The sequence below is a fragment of the Anolis sagrei genome, chromosome 5 (assembly GCF_037176765.1).
Source record: "Anolis sagrei isolate rAnoSag1 chromosome 5, rAnoSag1.mat, whole genome shotgun sequence".
NCBI classification, from domain to species: Eukaryota; Metazoa; Chordata; class Lepidosauria; order Squamata; family Dactyloidae; genus Anolis; species Anolis sagrei.
This window is the reverse complement of record NC_090025.1, coordinates 172,630,074-172,654,878: the sequence shown is the minus strand read 5'-3', so window position 1 is coordinate 172,654,878 and position 24,805 is coordinate 172,630,074. Positions and strand designations below refer to the sequence as shown.

The following is a 24,805-nucleotide window of genomic DNA, read 5'->3' as shown; positions in this document are numbered from 1 at the left end:
GTTTAAAAGCCTTCAAAGAAGGGCCCTCCATCACACTCAAGGGCAGAGAGTTCCACTGCTGAACAGCTCTCACAGTCAGGAAGTTCTTCCTCATGTTCAGGTGGAATCTCCTTTCCTGTAGTTTGAAGCCATTGTTCTGCATCCTCATCTCCAGGGCAGAGGAGAACAAGTCTGCTCCCGCCTCCCTATGACTTCCCCTCACATATTTATACATGGTCATCATGTCTTTTCTCAGCCTTCTCTTCTGCAGGCTAAACATGCCCAGCTCTTTAATCCACTCTTCGTAGGGCTTGTTCTCCAGGCCCTTGATTATTTTAGTCACCCTCCTCTGGACACATTCCAGCTTATCAACATCTCCCTTCAACTGCGGTGCCCAGAACTGGATGCAGTGTGATTACAAGTGTGGTCCGACCAAGGCAGAATAGAATAGAATCCATGACATGAGTCGCCCTAAAGGGCTGAGAATGGCGGTTAATAAATGCATCAAATAAATAAATAAATAAAACTTACCTGGATCTAGACACTATACTCCTGTTTCTGAAAGCCAAAATCCCATTGGCTTTTTTTTGCCACCACATGACATTGTTGGGTCCATGTTTAACTTGTTACCCACGAGGACTCCAAGATCTTTTTCACATGTACTGCCCTCGAGCCAGGTGTCCCCCATTCTGTATCTTTTCATTTCATTTTTTTCTGCCTATGTGGAGTATCTTGCATTTGTCCCTGTTGAACTTCATTTTGTTATTTTTGGCCCATTTCTCTAATCTGTTAAGATCATTTTGAATTCTGCTTCTGTCTTCTGGAGTATTGGGTATCCCTCCCAATTTGGTGTCATCTGCAAACTTGATGATCTTGCCTTCTAAACCTTCATCTAAGTCATTAATAAAGATGTTGAACAGAACCGGGCCCAGGACAAAACCCTGTGGCACTCCACCCATCACTTCTTTCCAGGATGAAGAGGAAATCTTCTTCAGTATCTGGTTAGACTTAGTTACACACTCCAGTGTAGCCTAACAAGACATCTCAAAACTGCTACAAAAGATCACTACTTTTTAAAAAAGATTAGCAGCCTGATGCCCTCCATATAGTTTGAACAATGATTATCTTTGCTCCCAATCATAGTTGTTATCTGTGGCTAATGGGAATTGTTTTTCAATACAACTAAGAGGCACCTAATTGCCCATAATTGCTTTGTATGACAATTCTTCTTAGGGTATCCTCGCAATATTCCACTCCAGTGCTTTGAAAAATCTAAATAAAATAAAAACAAAAACATGAACTCACAATATATGCAGAATTGTTGACTCCAGGAGGCCTCTTATACGTCCCATCACTGTCAGTGGTTATTAGGCGGTCCTTGTCAGCATCCATTGGACTCCCATTAATCTGATGTCTCCGACGCTGTCTTGGAGAACGTTTGGCCCTTGAACTATGAAGAATAAAAAGAAGTAAAAAAGCTTAAACATCTGAGATTCTGCTTTTTTATTTTCCCTACTTTTCAGTAAGTTCTTAGACTTGGAAACATATTTCAAAATGATCAGGGTTTTTGAATTTCATTTTTTTTGTTTTGTTTTCTAAAATGATCTCTGCAGATAGTTTCTATTAGATCTTTTATATATGTAGCATTTTATTCTTGTGATTTCTTTTTGCTCTGAGAAATGTGGTCAATTAGTGGCCAATAAATAATTTAAATAAATACCAACACTGAATAATGCTTTCACCAGTCATGATATGCATGTTATAATAATAATAATAATAATAATTTATTTCTAGACTACCCTCTCTCTCCGAAGAGACTCAGGGTGGTTTACACATACAAAAAGGCAAGCATTAAATGCCTTGGGTGAGTACAAACATATCAAAACAATACACAATAAAGCAACAGTAATAACAGTGAGCTTCCAACAATATATGGACTGAATATACAGACTGAGTTGGACATGATTTTATCTTGGTGAACAGCCGTTATGTAATTTATCCTATATGCATTGGTTAATTTTAATGTTGATGTATGATATTTTAGATTTTAGTGTTAGCATTGAATCTTTGCTGTCAGCTGGTCTGAGTCCCTCTACGGAGATAGAGAAGATCGGGATATAAATGTTTTTTAAAAATAAATAAACAAGAATTAGGAATTGTGATGAAAAATAAAGCAAAACATTCCAATAAGACATAATTAAACTAAAACATAAGTAAACAATTCAAAAAATACTCTAAAAGCAATTTAAAATAGTTACATTTAAAATGGCTGATGCTAGTGTTCATTTGAGATGTTACGTGGCACCCATATAGTACAAGTAGAACTAGCCAGCATTCCAATAGTTAAAGTATCTTAGTCCTCCTCCTCTCCATACGTTAAAGTGTATATGTGCATTTTTAGAAGTATCTTAAAGGAGAGGGAGTTCCAGAGACGGGGAGTGATCATGGAGAAGGCCCCCTCTCTCGTTCCCACCAAACGAGTTTGTGATGAAGGTGGGACCAAGAGGAGGGCCTCCCCTGCTGACTGCAGTGCACGGGGTGGTCTGTATGGGAAGATACAATTAGACACACGTGACTTAATCGACATATTTATTTTTATCTTTTTGCAGGCTTCTTGCAATGAACATCTTATATGAATGTAACAAATCACAACAACGAGTGTCTACATTTTCACATTAACACAGAGACTCAGAACTGCTTATTTTCCTCTCCTCCTTTTCTTACCTCTTCCGGGGTTCAATGAAAACAGTAGGTATATTGCCCGCAGGGTCCAAGATCTTGTCTATCTGCATCTGAGCCTTTCGGTACATTCTCTGCTGCTCTTTGGTATCAATAATAACCATATCATCCACAATAGGAAACTCGTAGTGTCCTTTCCGCTTCGCTCGAAGCCGAATCTTATTGCGATGATGCTCTATTTCAGATTTGTGCCTCAGGGCTGTTTGGATCTGTAATGAAAAGAAAAGGTGAGAAGCATTAAATGTGTTTTGGAACATACAATTTTCCTCTCTTGAGACAGAAAAGCATTGTGCAGGAAAGGGTAAACATCAGAAGAGAAATATTGAGCACACGTCGTGCTTGTACTTCATCACCTCCTCCTCCTGTTTATCATTCATCCACAGGTTGTGCAGGTAGAAGAATTATTATACACAGCATGATGATTAATACCGCAAGGGCAATTAAGAGAGTACATGAGCAGAGTGCTAATAAAAATGCACGACAAAGATAAGATTATTCTTCCTACAGACTACCATAAAAACAACACTTAGATGGTGGTTTCAACTCATATGGTAAAACCAGAGCTTAGAAAGGTCACTTTGTTAGAGAACAGCCAGCATGGACAAGAGGCTAGACCAGGCATGGGCAAACCTCGGCCCTCCAGGTGTTTTGGACTTCAATTCCCACAATTCCTAACAGCTGGTAGGCTGTTAGGAATTGTGGGAGTTGAAGTCCAAAACACCTGGAGAGCCAAAGTTTGTCCATGCCTGGTCTAGACTGACTAAAGTATTCTGGCAGCCGTAGTCCAAAAAATGTAACCCGTCTGTATGTTTCTGTGTATAATATTCTCAAATGCTTTCTTTCTTTTTGAGTGCATTAACAAGAAGCAACATTAGTCTTAGAGAAGCTCACTTTTTTATTTCTCATCTGCATAAGCCACTCTTCTATAGACACGCAGTCAATAAGTGTAAGAAATTCTCCCCCTTTTTGAATTGAGAATCAGGCATAGTCAATAATCTTTTATGCAGAAAAACAGCAGAACTCTCTGTCCATCTACAAGCTAGAGGCAAAACCAAAGCAGAAAGCCATACAGAGAGACAAATGTCCACCAATTCTGCGCCTATCCCATTTATGCCTCTTCCTTTCATCAGTGCCTCAATAAAGATATGCTAATGGGCTTCCCTTTCTTTGAACTCTCTGCTGTAACAGACAGAAATGAGCTGTCCTTTCTTTTTAAAAGCTCTCACGAACCCCATTTCTTCCTACAATTTGGCTGGTGCTCACTTTCAACTAAACACAGGTACAAATTGCCAAGTATGTAGGTATTTGTCCACAAGTAAGTACTGCACACAGCATGCATGATACATTTGTGTATATACAACACATTTAGAGTCTGTGTATGTTTCCAGTTCAGGAAAGACATATAAGCACAGACATCTAGATGCATGAACAAGATCACACTGGAAGTGGGTTTTTTTTTTAAATCTAAGAAAACAATACAATTACTATGTGTGTCGAAGGCTTTCATGGCCAGAATCACTGGGTTGTTGTGAGTTTTCTGGGCTATATGGCCATGTTTCAGAAGCACTATCTCCTGATGTTTCACCCACATCTATGGCAGGCATCCTCAGAGGTTGTGAGATCTGTTGGAAACTAGGCAAGTGAGGTTTATATATCTGTGGAATGTCCAGGGTGGGAGAAAAAACTCTTGTCTGATTGAGGGAAGTGTGAATGTTGCAATTGGCCACCTTGATTAGCATTGTCAAGAGTTCTTTCTCCCACCCTTTCCACAGATATCTAAATCTCCCTTGCCTAGTTTCCAGCAGACCTCACAACCTCTGAGGATGTCTGCCACAGATGTGGGCAAAACATCAGGAGAGAATGCTTCTGGAACATGGCCATACAGCCCAGAAAACTCACAGTAACCCAGTACAATGACTATTCCTATGGATGAGTATGGGTATAATAGAAAAAGCAAGTGCCTCCTTTCCCCAAATCCTTCCATTCTCACAATTACCCACATCACTGGGATTTATAGAGAAATTTATTTCCTAAAACTTGAGGTGATCTAGAGCAGGAATGTAGAAAAGTGTCTCTCCAGGTGTTGGAATACAACTTGCATCAACTCTAGCCAGCAGAGTCAATGGTAAGAAAAAAAATCTACAAATTTTGCCCATCTCTCTTCTACAGCCTTCCCTTTGACCTTTTCTCATTTAGAGATTGGCTATAGTTTTGTCTGTCTCTCTTCTGGAGCCTTCCAAAGACATATTGTGACCCCTCCCTGAATTTTGGGAGTTGAGGTCAATGAAAATACTGTATAAGTAGCAACCTTTTAGGAAATGTAGTTTTAAGGAAAGAAGTAGTAAATTCATCTCTATCAAAACTGCAATAGTACAGATCTTAGTGATGGAGTCATCACAGATTGTGAAAAAGTTAAAGAATGGATTACCTCCTTGTTAATTTTGTTGGTTTCTGCTACTCGATCAGAAAGTGGTTGATTCTGAACTGGAGGTGCTGCAATTGGCTGCATAGCAATCAGCTGGATCTTACTGGGCATCCTTCTACTGACTTCAGAGGATCGAGACATTCTGTCCACATGCTCAAAGATGGAGGCTGAAGAGTGTTGCTCTGTCCCATTGCTGATCTGTGGAGGACCTGCACAAAAAGAAGAAATAGAAGGTAGACTGTTGAACAGCCTTAGTCAAGGACCAAATAATGTAATTTTTGCACTCTGGACCACCTGATTGACTGATACATCGTATTATTTAAGTTATTTCCGAATTATGGTGTCTTTAAGGCAAAGCTATCATGGGGCAAAAAAAAAAAAATCAGATGGGAGAGTTGTCTTTGTCTTTCTTTGAAACTAAGACAATATGCCTCATGCAAGGTCACCTGGGGGTTTCCATGGCCAAGTGGAAATTTGAACCCTGGTCTCAGAGAGTCCTACTCTAGCACTAGACCTGCTATATTACACTCACTTTGCATAATAATCCTGTTGGGACTTTCATGTCACTGGGGCAATTAATCCACTGAATGTTGCATCCTAAACATTAAAAAAACTATATAATATATTGAGCTGTGTCCATCTAAAAGGTTCAGCACCTTGGACAGTTCCTTTAAAATCTGAGTAGATTCACTGGCTCATCATCACCATAAATATGACGGTCTGGCTCTCCTCTGCATCCTCTTTCCATGCACACTCAGGAAAATAATGACCTTGGCAGTTTACAGATCACTGCAAAAATCACAGTAAAAGCTTCTCCTTCACCCCACTTCCTAGGTTCCACTCGATCTTAATTCAGATTGATATCCTGGCTCTGCTAATATCACCATTGGAGTTGAGTACTTTTGGCCATAGCTCCCTGGCTGTGTAAGCTGCACTGGAGTAGTTTCTCAACCAGAGTTCTGGTGAACCATAATGGTTTTGTTAAAGGTCACTAGGAGTTCCACAAGAGATATATTAATTTTTATGTAGATATTCTCGGAGATCCAGAAATTATGTCAAGGGTTCCATCAGAGTAAAAAGCTTGAGAAAAGCTGATTAAAATGTTATTTCCACTCGTTTCAGATCTACTATACCCGAAGAACCTATAAAACTCTGTGGATTGTCTCCCAAAGAGGGACTTGGGATGCAATATAGTTGAGCAGTCAAGAGAGTCAACAGCTCCTTGTTCTTGCAACTGAAAGATAACTACGCCCAACTCTCCACACAATGGGGACAAGGAAAGGCACCAAATGAAGTGGGGCTTGACTTCTCAATGCCTTCAACTCCAGAATGACGTGTTGCTATAACTCACAGCTAGAGATGCGAGGGACTGCTTCTCAAGAAAGGCAGGCAATGAGAGCAGAAATCTCTTTTCTCTTTTGGGTGGAAGAGAGTTCATATTAAATGCAATGGGAAAGTCAAATAGAGGGCAATGCATGTTATAAGTTAATTAATTCCTAGAAGGTTTATTCACTACAGCCAGAAGAACAAATTAATTAATTCCTAGAAGGTTTGTTCACTGCAGCCAGAATGGATTCTCAGTCTAAAAATAGTTTTATTATGTTTTCCTAGTGTTATAAGGAATGCAAAAGTTATGTGATTGCTCTGGATAAACACACATTTAATTTTTGATCAGAATATGAAGAATGGTGAGATTTAAGATTATTAAAGCATAGCATAAGCAAAAACAGCATATTACTGCCTAGACCAAAGGTGAGGCTATAACCTAGCTCAGACAAAGTACTCAACTATAGTTCAGTGTGAAAAGAGTAAACTTTAAGCACATTTGACCCCTTTTCTCATTTTGGAAGGGTCTTGCTCCCATTTTTAAAATGTGCTAGAATTCTGTCTAAACCTGGACATCTTATGCTTGGTCCTAAGTATGGTTTATTAAAACAACCCAGCTTCAACCTTAATTATGAAGGTGGTTTGTTTGTGAAGGTAATATTCACAAATAATTGCAGTTTGGATAGAATGGCAATTAACTCAAAATAAAAGCAAAAATTTATGATTGTCCTTGTGTAGGAAAGTAGAGGAGAACTCTTGAGACCAAGGACTTCACACAATATTAAGTGTGAGTTATGGTCAAGCAAGACTCAAACATTAACTCTCAAACAGCTAGAATATTGAACAAGGATTCAAATATACTTTTTATTTCCTCCATCCACAGATAAAGATTTGAAGCAGCAACAATAAAACCCAATGATGTATTGTACAGGCAAATTTAAAGCACTGTCCCTCATCCACCCAGAATAGTGGATGAAAACCTTAGTTTTAAGTAAAAAGTAATACCCGATATCTAATATTCTTCCATATATTCCATACCTCTGCAGCATTGCACAAGTTTTTCCATACCTTTGTTACCCAAAATCTAAGAGATGTAAGGCTTAATCCTTGGGCCTCACAAAGGCAATTGCCAGACCATTTTCTGATCAAACAAGGAGCGTGCTTGAGGCAATGCAGTTGCAGAACGTAAGATGCATGGAATAGCCAGCTGCTTGAGGGCGAAGTACATCTTGCACATTTATGTATGTACACAATGGCACCTTTAGCTTTTCTTTTTTCACTTTCTATCTTTCCCGCACCTCCATTTCTCTTTTTTTTAATGAACCCCCCCCCCCCCCAGATCTGACATTCTTTAGGATGAGAGGGCAGATCTTGAACCAGAAAATAACAAATGGAGAAAGAGCTCCAGAACCCCAACGTCTACTGTTTCTGCTGTAAACTCAACCTTCCTAATGCCGTGACCCCTTAATACAGTTCCTCATGTTGTGATGACCTCCAACCATAACATTATTTTCATTGCTACTTCATAACTGTAATTTTGCTACTGTTATGAATTGTAATGTAAATATCTGATAGGCTGGATGTATTTTTGTTCAATGGATCAAATTTGGCACAAATACATGCTACGCCAAATTTGAATACTGGTGGGATGGGGGGGACGGGACTGATTTTGTCATTTGGGAGTTGTAGTTGCTGGGATTTAAAGTTCACTGAAAATCAAAGAGCATTCTGAACTCCATCAACAATGGAACTGAACCAAATGAACCCAACCTGGCCCACAGAACTCCCATGACCAACAGAAAATACTGGAAGGGTAGGGTGGGCATTGACTTTGAGTTTTGGATCTGTAGTTCTCCTACTTCCAGAGAGCACTGTTGACTCAAACAATGATGGATCTGGACCAAACTTGGGACAAATACTCAATATGCCCAAATGTGAACATCTGGTGAAGTTTGGGGAAAATAGACCTTGACATTTGGGAGTTGTAGTTGTTGGGATTTATAGTTCATACTGTGTTTTTGATGGTCTTTGATGACTCCTCTGACACCCCCTCAGGGGTCCCGACCCCCAGGTTGAGAAACACTGTCCTATATAGTCTTGCTAGTAAACAGTAGACCACTCTTACATGCTTTAATGTGTAACATGCAGAAGGAAGGATACAGATCAGGGACACAGTTTTGCATGGAGAAGATGCCATGCAAAGATGCCTATGGCATCTCCAATTAAATTGTGATTGGACAATGAACTATACGCATGGGGTTTTCTGGGGCTGTTTTTGCGGGGTTCACAGCTCTACATTCCAGAGGCTGTGGGGTGGTGGATACAGCCATAACAGGATCCACAATGTTAAAGTTTTCCTCTGGACCTACAAAGGTTGTCCACTTCTGAGTTGAGTAAAACACTGCAACAGACCCTAGACAGCCATTGCCAGAAAATACTTTCCAAACCAGTTTTGGACTGACCTACAGTTTGAAATGTTGCCCTTTAGCAGTAGATGCACATCTGTCATGGCATATTTCTGACTGGGTACAATTTGGAGAGCATCCAAAATGCCACTTTAAATTTTAAGCACTGAAAGATTACTCAATTGGACACATATTTACAATTAAGATTCATCCTGTGCTCAGAGTTACTGCAAGACAATCTCACATTCTTTTGGAAACTTACCGACTCTGTTGACTCCTGGCAGCATCCAAAGAAAAGATAGAGGCAGAGAAGTTATAAATTAAACAAACCATGACAGAAGGAAAGCCAGATGCTGTTAAAAATAACTCTTTTATGTGTGTATCAATTCGTAAATTTTAGCAAGAGTCAGTTGATTCAAATGTTCCAAAAAACACATGGCACAGAGCTTTTGAGAGTGTGCCACCAATGCAAGATTAATGTGATGGACTGTGTACTGTCATAATAGATGTGTTGTCCTGATATGCTATCTTCTCGCACACAATGTTTTGATATTGAGCTGCTTTTAAACATAAGATCCCGCGTTTTCATTTTACATGAAAATATAACTTTTTCTTTTTTTTCCCTTGAAAATCTGAATCAAATCAGACTCACTAGTACTGATTATCATACAGATGTATTGATTTTATCCTCACAATTCTTCCACTGACTTGCATATCAGAGAGGTTGTTAGTGCCCATTTAACAGTAACATTAGCAGTCTTAAGTAAAAGCTACTAAGTTTGACCTGAACTCAGTACTTAGCCTTCTGTTGGTTAATCCCAACTAGAGCAGACCTATCTAATTGACTTTTGAATCTTGAACAAATACATAGATAAAACTCACTGACTGAATAGTCATCTCTGAGCCAATGTGAGCCTATGCTGCAGCTCGATAAAAATATATTTGAATACAAAACTTTCTATTAGCTAATATAGCATGTTACAGCTATAACCATAGGATCCCTCAGTAGCACAATGAGTGCTACTTTGTGCCGGCATGACTGTTGCCAGACAGGTTCGAATCCGGGAAGAGTGTGTTGAGCTCTATCAGCTCCAGCTTCTCATGCGGGGTCATGAGAAAAGCCTCCCACCGGATGGTAAGACATCCAGGCATCCTTTGGGCAATGTCCTTGCAGATGGCCAATTCTCTCACACCTGAAGCAACTTGCAGTTTAACAAGTCATTCCTGACATATAACCATAAATAAGGGAAATTATGGAGGAAGCTAACACATATTGCATGTTGGTCTATGAAAGCATTCCGTGTTTTTAAAGCTTTTTCTTTTTAAAAAAGGGTTATGGTATGACCCCTGTACTCACAATACTGGTCATCAGTTTCACTTACATGCATCCAGCAAAATACACCAGCTGGAAATTACCACTGAGTTGCCCTGAAGGAGCTAGAAAATTCCTAGGAAAGATACATCTCTAGCTATTTTCTAGGTTGTCCAAGATGACTTGATGGTAATGTTCAGTGGAAGTCATTCATTTCAATAGGATTCACTATTATCCACAGTTTCCTGTTCCATAGTATATCCAGTAACATATATCCGGAAGATATGGGGTCATACTATAGTTTTTAAATTGCTTTTAGCCGGCCCGAGTCCCCTCAGGGAGACAAGACAAGTTATAAATAAAGTTGTTTATTATTATTATTATTATTATTATTATTATTATTATTAAATGTTTTAAATATATAGTTTTAATTGTTTACAATTTTATTAATCATTTTGTTCCATTTTAATGCTGCGTTTTTGCGTGCTTTAACTGTATTGCATTGCTCCTAATTTTGGGGAACAGCCATGTTATAAAGAAAAAAGGAATAGCGACACAGTTTTGTGTGAATTTTTAGAGGGGTGGCTGTGTTTGCATGTTGCAGCAAAAAGAGTTGTGAGCTATGTTTGTGTGTTTACAAGGAATAGCAACATATAGAAAGAATATACACAAAATGTATTTCAAGTTGCACCACAGGAAACTGGGACTGGTTTTTCCATTCCTAGCACTTATTCTTGCCCTGCCACATGCATAATGGAGGACCTTTCCACAGCGACACCAGAGGAACTCCAAGTGGCCAGCTTCTAGTCAAAAGAAATCTAGTATAATGCCAAGTTTTTAACTTTGTGTTTTCTTAAATACATTATAACTGTACCCTCAATTCACTTCTGACACAATACATAAATAAATACCCATTCTTCTATGATTCATCAGTAGACATTGTTATAAATGGGTTGTTGTAGGTTTTTCGGGCTGTATGGCCATGTTCTAGAGGCATTCTCTCCTGACGTTTCACCTGCATCAATGGCAAGCATCCTCAGAGGTAGTGAGGTCTGTTGGAACTAAGAAAAGGGGGTTTATATATCTGTGGAATGACCAGGGTGGGACAAAGGACTCTTGTCTGCTGGAGCTAGGTGTGAATGTTTCAACTGACTACCTTGATTAGCATTTGATGGCTTGGCAGTGCCTGGAGCAATCTTTTGTTGAGAGGTGATTAGATGTCCCAGATTGTTTTCCCTCTGTTGTTTTGCTGTTGCAATTTTAGAGTTTTTTTTAATACTGTTAGCCAGATTTTGTTCATTTTCATGGTATCCTCCTTTCTGTTGAAATTGTCCACATGCTTGTGGATTTCAATGGCTTCTCTGTGTAGTCTGACATGGTGGCTGTTAGAATGGTCCAGCATTTCTGTGTTCTCAGAGAATATGCTGTGTCCAGGTTGGTTCATCAGATGCTCTGCTATGGCTGACTTCTCTGGTTGAAGTAGTCTGAAGTAGTAAACAGACCTCACTACCACTGAGGATGCTTGCTATTGATGCAGGCAAAACGTCAGGAGAGAATGCCTTTAGAACATGGCCATACAGCCCGAAAAACCTACAACAACCCAGTGATTCCGGCCATGAAAGCTTTCGACAATACATTATTATAAATGCTTCTAGGATTATGAAAGCCATGATGTAAAGAGGAATACAACATACCAGCCTTGGTCACTCGGTGGGGTTTGACTTCATTGACAGCCGTCTGTGGTCTTGCAGTTTCTTCTCCCGTTTCTCGACCACTTGACTGTTCACTTGCAGTGGAGTCAGCATCAGAAGGGGAAACTCTGCAAATAAAAAAACACCCAAACCATTTAAAAGTGCATCATTATTAGCATCACGTGCATTTACTTTCACTTCTTTGCTTTGATGTAACATCAGGGGAACTGCACAGGATTGTGAGGCATCATCTCATGAAGTTGCTGACCAAACTCCAGCTTGTTTAATTCCAGCATATTGCATCATATGGCTCCAGATCAAGAAAATGTACAGAAATGTACCAGAAAGGCCAACCCAAATAAATACCAGCTAATTAAAACAGACAATCTTTGCCCGTTTGAGCAGGACTTTTCTTCTGCTTTCAACTACATTCAATATCACGATTCATTATTGGTCAGACAGAAAAATAATGCTCTATATAACTCATGTAAGCAGGTTACTGATGAAAGAAATTCAAAGGGTGAATATAAGTGACATTTAATTGTCCCTCTATCTGAGCTCCAGCAGTGAAGAAAAGCAAGACTCACCCAGTAGGAACTAGTGTCAGAAATTCATTAAAGCTCTTTCTCACTCTCCCAGAGTTTTAATAAGAAATGGTGACTCAGTAGTGCTCTAGCTCTTTGAATTTCTATTCCTCTGCTTTGCACTTATAATTGATTTAATTATGTCAAGAGTGGTGCGATGAAGAATGGCACTGAATTTAACTGCATCATGGGGGCTGCTGAGATTGTGGAAAAAACATCTGGTCTTGGAAAATCTTAGAAAATACAAAGCCATTTGGGGAACGTGCTCTATGTGGGGTTGACTCTGAAGACTGTTCTAGAAGCATTCTCTCCTGACGTTTCGCCTGCATCTATGGCAAGCATCCTCAGAGAACCCTGAATTTTTCCAAAATGGGTTTGATGCCTGAGTTAAATGATGGCACAAATGTGTACAAATTGATGGTGATTATGTTGAACTGTAGTTTTGCATAGAGGATAATTCAGGCTATGATCAGTAGCAACTCAGTTGCTACAGCGAGCGGCAGCCAGGTTGCTCATTGGAGCGGCACTCAGGGAGCACACAACCTCCTATTGCGTCAGCTCCGCTGGCTGCCAATTTGCTACCGAGCACAATTCAAAGTGCTGGCTTTGGCCCATAAAGCCCTAAATGGTTCTGGCCCAGGCTATCTGTCTGAATATATAGTCCCATACGAACCAGCGTGGAGACTAAGATCATCTGGGGAGGCCTTGCTCTTGGTCTCACTGGCCTCACAAGTGTGTGAGAGACAGGGCATTCTCAGTAGTGGCCCCTCGGTTGTGGAACTCCCTCCCTAGCAATATCAGAGCAGTCCCCTCCCTATTAGCCTTTAGGAAAAGAGTCACAACCTGGCTCTGGGAGAACGCTTTTGGAAACCAGGGCAATGCAGTATTCTGAATCAAAAACTTTGTGCAATTTGACCTTACAATGGACGCAGACCCTGAACTTTGGATGGTGTGTTTTTAATTTTAAATTTGTTTTAACTTTGTCGAATATGTTGCAATTTTAAATTTTTAGGTAATTGTTGCTGAGGTACGATGTATGTGCCACTGTAAACCGCCTTGAGTCCCCATGCTGGGGTAGAGAAGGGCGGAGTACAAGTATGGAAAATAAATAAATAAAATAAATAATTTGCTAATAGTAATCTTCTCTCAGTTTACCCATTATCTTGTTTCTCATGGATCAGAATCACACCCTTCTCCAAATGATGGTGGACTGCAAATCCCAGCATGCAGCTTGAAGTTTGAAAATATCTAAAAGATGCATGTTTCCTATCTTCCCCAATACTACATCCTAAAGCATTCTCTAATACTTCTGGAACTGAAAAAAATATCATCACAATTAAGAAACCCAGCAGACGAATTTAAGAAAGAACCAGACACAAATCCCTGTGGATTAGTGTAAACAGCAAGTTCCTAAGCAAAGGCTATTCAAACTGAGAAAAAGCAAAATAATCCCCCCATAACTAATTAACTTTAATCTGTGCCAAGCAATTTCTCATCATCCGAACTGACCTCCCTCTGTGTCGGACATTCTTGGATGGCTTTGAAGAGATCTTGGTCTTGGGACTTGGCAGGTCACCGTTTTCAGATGGGGTGGTGTCCTTAATTGGTCCCGGCAGAGGAGTCGGCTCATGTATGATCAGGATGTCATCTTTGTTGTGCTGCCCTAAATGCTGCTTTGCAAAATCAAAGCCCTTCACACTGGGGGCTTGCAGCTACAGCGTTTGGGGGGAGGGGGTGAACGAGGGAAAAAAAGGGAAAAGCAATCATGAGTTAACATGACACATATGCAAGATTCATCATCTGGATGATGAATCTGAAGTACTGCAGTATGACACTGTAACCAGAAAGTAGTCAGAGATACATGAATGACTGCAAGGTGTAAGTGATAACTGTTTCCATTACTATGGGTGCATCTAAATACTAGAAACAATGCAGTTTAATATCACTTTAACTGCCATGGCCCAATGCTATTTGTTTATTTACTAGGTCCACCGGGGGAGGGGGACAACAGCCTTGCGAACACTACTTTACCCACAATATCTGGGAATCGCCAGAAGGCTAAACGGAGGGCTGCACAAACACAACAAGGACCAAGTACCCAAAGCACAATAATCCCAATTAAACAGCTCAGGGGAAGATCTCAGGGGCTCACATGTCTTTACACTAATGCACAGAGCATGGGAAATAAACAAGACGAACTCCAACTTTTAGCACAACACCACAAATATGATATCATAGGGATCACTGAAACCTGGTGGGATGACTCCTATCGCTGGAATGTAGATATCGAGGGGTATAACCTCTTTCACAGAAACCGAACAAAGGGGAGAGGAGGCGGAGTAGCCTTATATGTCAAAAACTCTTATGCTACAGAAGAGATTCAAGACAGCAATCTGGGAAACCAGCTTGAAATCATCTGGATAAGAATCAAGGGAACTGGGACTCAAAAAGATGTCGTTGTAGGCGTCTACTACAGACCCCCAAGCCAGGAGGAAGAACTTGATGAAGTCTTCTGCCAACAGTTGACCAAACAGGCACAGAGAAGAGATGTAGTAGTCATGGGCGATTTCAACTATCCCGATATTTGCTGGAAAACAAACTCGGCCAAGAGTACAAGGTCCAACAAATTCCTCGCTTGCCTTGCAGACAATTTCATGGTCCAGAAGGTAGAAGAAGCAACAAGGGGATTGACTACTCTTGATCTCATCTTAACAAATGCGGAGGACCTGATCGATGCGGTCGAAGTGGTAGGATCCTTAGGGGCAAGTGACCACGTGCTCCTGCAATTTGAGGTACAAAGGAAGGCCGAAACTAAGACAAGTCAAACCCGCATTTTGGACTTTAGGAGAGCTGATTTCCAAAAAATGAAGGAAACGCTGAGCAGCATTCCGTGGACACAGATACTAAAAGACAAGGGAGTTACGGATGGATGGGAATTTCTCAAGAGTGAAATACTCAAGGCGCAATTGCAAACTGTGCCAACAAAGAGAAAAAATAGGACAAGTGCAAAGAAGCCAGAATGGATGTCCAAAGAACTTCTAACTGTGCTAAGACACAAAAGAGACATGCACAAGAAGTGGAAAAAGGGAGAAATCACCAAAGAAGAATTCAAACAAATAGCCAACACCTGTAGGGAAAAGGTCCGCAAGGCTAAAGCAAAAAACGAGCTCAGACTTGCCAGGGACATTAAAAACAATAAAAAGGGCTTCTATTCTTATGTCAGTAGAAAAAGGAAAAACAAGGAGGCGATAGGACCTCTTCGAGGAGAAGATGGGGCAATGCTGACAGGGGATAGGGAAAAGGCAGAACTACTTAATGCCTTCTTTGCCTCGGTCTTCTCACAAAAAGAGAGTCTTCAACCTCAGCAAGATGGAGTGGATGAGGGTTTGGAGGACATCCAACCCCAAATTGGGAAAGAAGTCGTTCAGGAATACCTGGCCGCTCTTAATGAGTTCAAGTCCCCAGGGCCAGATCAACTACACCCCAGAGTATTGAAGGAACTAGCGGAAGTCATTTCGGAACCATTGGCAACCATCTTTGAGAGTTCTTGGAGAACGGGAGAAGTTCCAGCAGATTGGAGGAGGGCCAATGTGGTCCCAATCTTCAAGAAGGGAAAAAAGGATGACCCAAACAACTACCGTCCGGTCAGCCTCACGTCGATACCGGGCAAGATTCTGGAAAAGATTGTTAAGGAAGTGGTCTGCAAACACTTAGAAACAAATGCAGTCATCGCTAATAGTCAACATGGATTTATCAAAAACAAGTCATGTCAGACTAATCTGATCTCTTTCTTCGATAGAGCTACAAGCTGGGTAGATGCAGGGAATGCCGTGGATGTAGCGTACCTGGATTTCAGTAAGGCCTTCGACAAGGTCCCCCATGACCTTCTGGCAAGGAAACTAGTCCAATGTGGGCTAGGCAAAACTACGGTGAGGTGGATCTGGAATTGGTTAAGTGGACGAACACAGAGAGTGCTCACTAATGCTTCCTCTTCATCTTGGAAAGAAGTGACAAGTGGAGTGCCGCAGGGTTCCGTCCTGGGCCCGGTCCTGTTCAACATCTTTATTAATGACTTAGATGAAGGGCTAGAAGGCATGATCATCAAGTTTGCAGACGACACCAAATTGGGAGGGATAGCCAATAGTCCAGAGGACAGGAGCAGAATTCAAAACGATCTTGACAGATTAGAGAGATGGGCCAAAACTAACAAAATGAAGTTCAACAGTGACAAATGCAAGATACTCCACTTTGGCAGAAAAAACGAAATGCAAAGATACAGAATGGGTGACGCCTGGCTCGAGAGCAGTACGTGTGAAAAAGATCTTGGAGTCCTCGTGGACAACAAGTTAAACATGAGCCAACAATGTGATGTGGCGGCAAAAAAAGCCAATGGGATTTTGGCCTGCATCAAGAGGAGCATAGTGTCTAGATCTAAGGAAGTAATGCTACCCCTCTATTCTGCTTTGGTTAGACCACACCTGGAATATTGTGTCCAATTCTGGGCGCCACAATTCAAGAGAGATATTGACAAGCTGGAATGTGTCCAGAGGAGGGCGACTAAAATGATCAAGGGTCTGGAGAACAAGCCCTATGAGGAGCGGCTTAGGGAACTGGGCATGTTTAGCCTGAAGAAGAGAAGGCTGAGAGGAGATATGATAGCCATGTATAAATATGTGAGAGGAAGCCACAGGGAGGAGGGAGCAAGCTTGTTTTCTGCTTCCTTGGAGACTAGGACGCGGAACAATGGCTTCAAACTACAGGAGAGGAGATTCCATCTGAACATGAGGAAGAACTTCCTGACTGTGAGAGCCGTTCAGCAGTGGAACTCTCTGCCCCGGAGTGTGGTGGAGGCTCCTTCTTTGGAATCTTTTAAACAGAGGCTGGATGGCCATCTGTCAGGGGTGATTTGAATGCAATATTCCTGCTTCTTGGCAGGGGGTTGGACTGGATGGCCCATGAGGTCTCTTCCAACTCTTTGATTCTATGATTCTATGATTCTATATTTATATACCACCTTTCTCAGCCTGGAGGTGACTCAAGGCAACTATGGAATCCTGGAAGTTGTAGTTTGGCGAGGCATCACACTTTAGCCAGCTTTAGCACAGCAGGTTAATCACCAACTGTAGCTGCAGTAAATCTTTCCAACTGAAAGGTTGACAGTTTGAAGCCATATCAGGGTGAGCTCCTGACCTTCAGCCCAGCTCCCTGCCCACTGAGCAGATCAAAAACAGCAATATGAGCAGATGAAAAAGAAACCGCATTAAGCAGGGAGGTATTTTAGGCATGTCATTTTGGAGGAAAGTTTACAAAGAAAGCTATCTGGCAAGGAGATGGAGCGATAACACCCCCCAGGGGCCAGAACTGAGCACAGCCTCCAAAGATGCTGAATGATGAGAAAAAGCGGCAATAGTATGACTAGTTGTGCAATGCGGGTCTGAATTAATGAAGAGAACACGTGCACGAGTAAGCGGAGTGAGTGAGTGAGAGACGCAGCTGGGAGAGGACAGCAGTGATGTCCTCTCCCAGCAGTTAATTCACGTGTGACAGGAGAAGAGTGAAGTAATGTAAGTTATTTAATGTTAAATGATAAACGGTGGCTTACAAAAACCTTAAACAGGATAGAAATGAGCTATCTGTGCCAAAAGATTGATCGTATTTTCCCCTTCCTTTTTATCCTTCCTTCCATTGCAACCATAGCTGCATCTCTCACTCAGTGCGCTCACTTGCACACGTGTTCCCCTAATTCAGATCCACATTGCATAACCAGCGTAGCATAGGGTCCCAGCTATCATACTATTGCTGAAAAAGCCTATATATACTAGGCCTGGGTAACAACGGAAAAATTTGTTTCTAAAATCGATTTGTATTTGGGGGGTTTTTTTGTTTCGATATTTAAAATAATTACAAAATTTTCCTTTTAAAAAGTTCGATATTTACAAAATTTCGTAAATGGTAAAAAATTAACAAATTGATTTCCGAAACAATAACGAATCGATTCGTTAATGGCGGACGCAACCGCGAAATGCGCTAAAAAACCTCCAAAACCTTCTGAAGCTTCCCTCTCCCTCTGTTGTTGACTGTTGGTGTGATATTATAATTTTTTTTCACTAATTAAACCATAAAACTGGCCCAGACATGCGGAAATAATAACGAAACGACCTCAAAACAATAACGAAACGAATACAATATCGAAATACGAAGCATTTACAAAACGTTTTTAAAAATTCGTTTTTTTTAATAATTGCTCCAGAATGGTTCGTTATCGTTTTGTAATTGAAAAAATTAACGAATTATTAACGAATTACGAATTAACGAAACGAAACCGCCCAGCCCTAATATATACCTCTATTTGTTGCCTGTCTTGTCATTGTATAATTGGCACTGAATGTTTGCTGTATATGTGTTCTGTGATCTGCCCTGAGTCCCCTTCAGGATGAGAAGGGTGGAATATAAGTACTGTAAATAAATTAGCAGAGAGGACCTTGTGAAGTTCTATGTTCTGTGAGTTCATAGCATTGAGCTATGACAGTTAGGGATGCCAAACTACATTAATCCAACAGTGTAGAGGTACCTTCTCTGATAAATGAGGTTGCTGAAAGGTCAGTGGTTATATTCAATCTGGACTTTTGTCACATAGAATTGACTATCTGTTTTGACTGCTGTTCAAAAGTATAAAATTACTCAAATAACTTTCAGGAGCACATTGCTAATAAAATGAATCAAGACTACAACTTCTAGATCAAGGGCCCCCAAACTAAGGTCTGCAGGCCAGATGCAGCCCTCCAAGGTAATTTACCTGCCCCCCACCTTAAACTTTACACTTAGCGTCGTTTAAGCATGTAATGACTTCAAGGCACACTACAACAATCCTAAGTAACTTGACCATTTCATCAGCCAAAAGCAGGTCCATTTTTCCCATTGAAATACTAATAAGTTTATGTTGATTAAAATTGTTCGTCATTTCAATACTGTATTGTTCTTGCATATGTTTTTTGCATTACAAATAATCTATGTGTAATGTGTATTGGAATCCATTCTTTTTTTCCAAACAACAGCCCCCCCCCCCCAACTGTTTGAGAACATGAACTGGCCGTCTGCTTAAAAAATTTGAGAAACTCTGTTCTAGGTTCTCAGTGGATACTGGGTATTCCGTGGGCTAGGATTCTCCTAAGTGCCCTTTTCAAGTTCTGCCAAGGAGGCATTCCACAGTGAAATACAGAATGCACCTGGGTATGTTTGGAGACATTATCAAATAAAAAGTAGATGGATCAGGGAACCTGTCACTATGTCGATGTTGGACAATGTATGGTCACACAGCCCCCTATCTGGAGTGTAGTGCAGCCAAGGGATGTTTTTTTTATTTGCAAGCCCAGGGCTGGCATTTTGTTATAAAAGCATAAACTAGGCTATTGTATTCATAACTGTTCCATATTCATGTCTATGATTATGGCACTATTGCCATGGTTGCAAATGCTTCCAGCTCACTGAGGTTTCTTCTGTTGGCAGTCAAGGTGCAACAGGATGACATTTACAGCCTCTTTCCACCAGCAATCTGAAATGCAACCAACGAAAGCAGAACCTTATTACAATTTCTCACTGAGCCACAGATTGTGACAGGAAGGGGCTGGAAACCTCATCCAGTTGCACCCTAATTGCTAGTAGAACATACTTTTGTCACTTGGTGCATCTGCTGCTCTCTTAAGGTAGGTTTGGGGAGACATTGCACTTTTATAACCACATCTGTGATGTAGGATCTCATACCGTCTGCCACCTCCCTTGGATTTCCTCATTTCCTCTTGAGTTTAACCACAATCCCCACAGTAGCTGGAGTGATCCTCTTAGAAGTATTGTATTAGTATGAGCAGTTTCTCTCGTGGTCCCAGTCATTTGGAGGTTATTTGCCTTTGAGTGAGCAAGACCCATTAAATCAGTTTATAAGAGACAATGAAAATGGCAAGAAACTGCAGACAGTAGCCTTCATGTTTCAGTTCTCCTTGATCACATCAGCATATGAGACCATCATTATGTCAACACGCCTTTCAAAATTTACAACTATGATACTGTTCTTACCTACCTATGTTTCAAGGGAAAAGTGGGAATGGCTAGGGGTCCTTTCATACTGTATAATTATAGCATATCATGCTTTCCTTGCCATGGCTACACCCTATTTGTTAGGGAACCCTATTTGTTCATGCCACATTATCACGGCGTGTCTGCGCCCTACACCACTGGAGAAATTACACTGTTTAGCCAGTATTGCACCACCTGACATCCGCCGGGAAGTAACAGCCAATAGCGAAAGGACCAAGGCAGAGACATCTGCAGCTCACCCCCTGTTTGGGTATCAGCCAGCACGTCAATGACTTAAATCTAGAAATAGTTTTCTAAGATCTACAGAGACACTCGCTGGAACACCTCAGCAAGCGAGAGTCCAAAAGTGGCAGGCTCAAACCCAGAACATCAACCAATGGCTGATACCAAATGAGAGACTCCACCCTGGGCACACAGAGGACTGGGCGACTTGGAAGGCGCTGAACAGACTGCGCTCTGACACCACAAGATGCAGAGCCAACCTTCAGAAATGGGGCTACAAAGTGGAATCCTCGACATGCGAGTGTGGAGAAGAGCAAACCACAGACCACCTGCTGCAATGAAACCTAAGCCCAGCCACATGGACAATGGAGGACCTTCTTGCAGCAACACCAGAAGCACTCCAAGTGGCCAGATACTGGTCAAAGGACATTTAATCAACTACCAAACTCACAAATTTTGTATTTTGTCTGTTTGTTTGCTTTGTTCTGTTAGAAATGTAATTTAATTGACTGGTTGCCCTGACACGATAAATAAAACCCTATTTGTTCATGTGCTTTGCAGTTTGGTTATGGAAAAGATCCCTTTGTTTGCAAATTTGGAAAAGCCCTCCATAAATTGCTAGTCCCAGGATTCCATAAGCTAGAAGCATGGCAGCTGAAGTTGAGTCTTAGTGGTATACTGGTATTGCAACAGGATCCTTACTGACATGAGATTACCAGTGAGGAGGATTGGCTTTGAAATATCTACTTGGAGCACTCCTAATTTGCTTGTAATATCTTGTCTGTAAAAATCAGGGGAACACTTGATCTTGAAGCAGAAGTTGCAGAACAGAGATTTCCAGAATCTTTCTTGCGCATAAATATAAAGAATGCATGATTAATTTTTTTCTACTGCTCATGCTGATACAAAATGGCATGCAATGTTTACTCAAACAACACTGAATAAATTCAGTTACAAGCATGGAACTGCTGTTACTGGCAATCTCAATCCTACTGCATAAGAAGTTAGAATGGCTTGCATTGTCAAGTCTGAACCAGCAGGTGGAGATAAAAAGCTTTAAGCAGGGCAAGGTATTTCTGTCTACATGCCTGTGCATTGCATCATAGATGATCAACATAACAACCACATGCTCATATTAATAGTTCAATCATAAGCAAGACATGCAACAAAATGTTTTATTCCTGAGGTCTTTAAGAGGATATGTTGCCAGCCATGTCCTCTTTTTGGAGTGGCCAAACCACTGTGTGTGGTTCTCGGGATATTTTGGGGACCTTCAATCCTTTCAGACTTCTGTAACCATCCTATTTCTGCTCTTCCAAAAAGACTGATGAATTACTGCTCCTGGAACCTACAAGAGTCGCAATTTATCTTTTAGGCAGCTTGTATGTCCCACTGCACTATTTTAACTGGAAAATGTATTTTTAGAAACCATTGGAATTCTGGCCACCTTTTTTGGTTCATTTTTCCCAGGTGGCTTTCAGTCCTGCTACAGTTCCCCATTACTGGTTTATGATACTGTAAAGGCAGAGACTGGTAACTGGTAGTGTTGGTCTACACATCACATCAGTACTATCAATCAAAGCTGTGGAGTTGGTGCACCAAACCTTTGACTATATTTCGAACTCATCTACTTTTCTACGGTCCAACACTGATTTCTTCATAAATGGCAGGTGTATATTAATTAACAGTATCTGTATTAAAAGGCTAGCATATGGCATTTAATCTCCCACATAAATCATCAGGCTATTTAAATTGATACAAGATACGTTTATGAAATATATAAATATTATACACACCATGTGGCTCTTAATGAGACATGCCGCATTATCACGGGGTGTCTGCACCCTACACTACTGAAGAAATTACACTGTTTAGCTGGTATTGCACTACCTGACATCCGCCGGGAAGTAGCAGCCAATAGTGAAAGGACCAAGTCAGAGACATCTCCAGCTCATCCCTTGTTTGGGTATCAGACAGCACGTCAATGACTTAAATCAAGAAATAGTTTTCTAAGATCTACAGAGACACTCACTGGAACACCTCAGCAAGCGAGAGTCCAAAAGTGGCGGGCTCAACCCAGAACCTCAATCAATGGCTGATACCAAATGAGAGACTCTCCCTTGGGCATACAGAAAGCTGGGCGACTTGGAAGGCGCTGAACAGACTGCCCTCTGGCACCACGAGATGCAGAGCCAACCTCAAGAAATGGGGCTACAAAGTGGAATCCTCGACATGCGAGTGTGGAGAAGAGCAAACCACAGACCACCTGCTGCAATGCAACCTGAGCCCCACCACATGCACAATGGAGGACCTTCTTGCAGCAACACCAGAGGCACTCCAAGTGGCCAGCTACTGGTCAAAGGACATTTAATCAACTACCAAGCTTGCAAACTCTGTTTTGTCTGTTTGTTAAAAATTTGTAAAAATGTAATACAGTTGTCTGGTTGATACTGACACAATAAATAAATTTGTATTTTGAAGCTGGAGCCATAATATGTATATCCTACTTCATACAAAGTTTCTACACAATTTGACTCTAATTCCACAGCTCAGACACCATAGCCCTTACCAAACCAATGTCAAGATATTTCAGGGGAGATTTAGTCAGAAAACATCTAGAAAACCATCACTGTCCACTCTACCTTAGCAAAAACACCAAACCAATGCTCTCATCTTCCATCCCTGTCATTTTTTCTATTCCAGAAGATACTGAGATAGCATAAAGTCATTATTGGGCTGCAATTGAGGGAAATTGTTTCTCCAACTCCGCCTCATGCTTCTGTATATGTTGAGATTTAGCCAAGCATTTTGATAGCTCACTTGTTTTGGCTGCAGGCCTACTGGCACAGGGAACTCAACTCACTATTGGAAAGCGCAATTAGCTCCAACTTTTCTTTTTTCCACACATCTTTGTCACTTTCAAAGCATGCATTTCCAACGTCTCACTCGCATAGTGTGATTTCTAAAAATTACACTATTTGTAATTTGAATACTTTTTTGTTCCTTGTTTGAATGTGTTATTATTTCCTGTTTAATTGTGCAGTACTTACTTTGAAAGTAGTTGTTATACTCCAGAAACTTCGTTTTTGTGGCTGCCACAAACTATGTTGAATTGATTGAGAGTCTATGTGATATTTGTTGAAAAACTATAGCAAAATGTGCTGCAGAATGTCTCCCAAAAACACAGTTGTTGCAGTTTGATAAACTTTTCTCATGTTTTTATGACAGAACCAATTAGGAAATTTGGAACAAAAAATTGTGTTACATAGTGTTATTGGTATGCTGGACTATCATTAAGGAGACATGACTGCATTGACTGGGTGACCTTGAGTGAATCACCCATCCTGACGTCTAATATAACTCACAGGATTGCTCTGAAGATAAAGAGGAACCATCAGTGCTCTTTAGATGAAGGGCAAAGCAAAAAAATAAATAAAAAAAATTGAGAAAACTGCAATGATATTCTGGCCACGGAATGCTGACAACCTCTGAATTCCATCACTGTTTTCAATCACATTGTTGTTTTCAAGGCTATTCAGATTTTCTGCCTACTTCTCAATTCCCATCACACTCTGATCCAGATATGAGCTTCATCTTCTCTTCTTTATCTATTGGTTTTACTCTTCACAGGCAATTTATTCTGTACCACCTTCCTTGAATTCTGAATGGGCTGGTGTCACTTTCTCTATGAAGAATGAAAGCACTCATAGGGATATATTAAAAAAAAGAAAAAGCTTAGTTGTCTCCAGAAATCATAGTACTACAGGGATCCACTAATTTCGCCAACCTCAAGTTTTCACAGACAGGACTGTGTTTGATCACCTCTTCTATCAATCAATTGGTACATAGCTGCTAGAATCCAAACTAGTTGCTCAAGTGCATGATTATTCAGTATCGTGCTAATACATTCATACCTAGAGCTGAGTCCATGCATATTGCCTAATGCCAAGGGCAGGTTGAATTTAGTGGCTGCCTCATATAGTGGATGCTGGTGCATGAGGAACAGAGCCAGACACCCCAGCCATTAATAC

At 40.8% G+C, this 24,805-nt stretch overlaps 1 protein-coding gene across 6 annotated transcripts in view; it reads right to left on the bottom strand.

The window, feature by feature from the left end:
• KIAA1549 (KIAA1549 ortholog) overlaps positions 1 to 24,805 on the bottom strand; it is a 159,510-nt gene that overhangs the window by 12,024 nt on the left and 122,681 nt on the right. For 5 of the 6 annotated variants that reach the window (XM_060776857.2, XM_067469239.1, XM_060776858.2 and 2 more), the window contains exons 11-16: positions 13,971 to 14,173; positions 11,881 to 12,005; positions 9,137 to 9,151; positions 5,147 to 5,352; positions 2,704 to 2,927; positions 1,285 to 1,429 (exon numbers count right to left, since the gene is read on the bottom strand). In XM_060776857.2, the coding sequence (XP_060632840.2) occupies positions 1,285 to 1,429; positions 2,704 to 2,927; positions 5,147 to 5,352; positions 9,137 to 9,151; positions 11,881 to 12,005; positions 13,971 to 14,173 (918 nt within the window). The remainder of the gene's footprint in view (positions 1 to 1,284; positions 1,430 to 2,703; positions 2,928 to 5,146; positions 5,353 to 9,136; positions 9,152 to 11,880; positions 12,006 to 13,970; positions 14,174 to 24,805) is intronic. The other variant, XM_067469238.1, reaches the window with a different exon arrangement.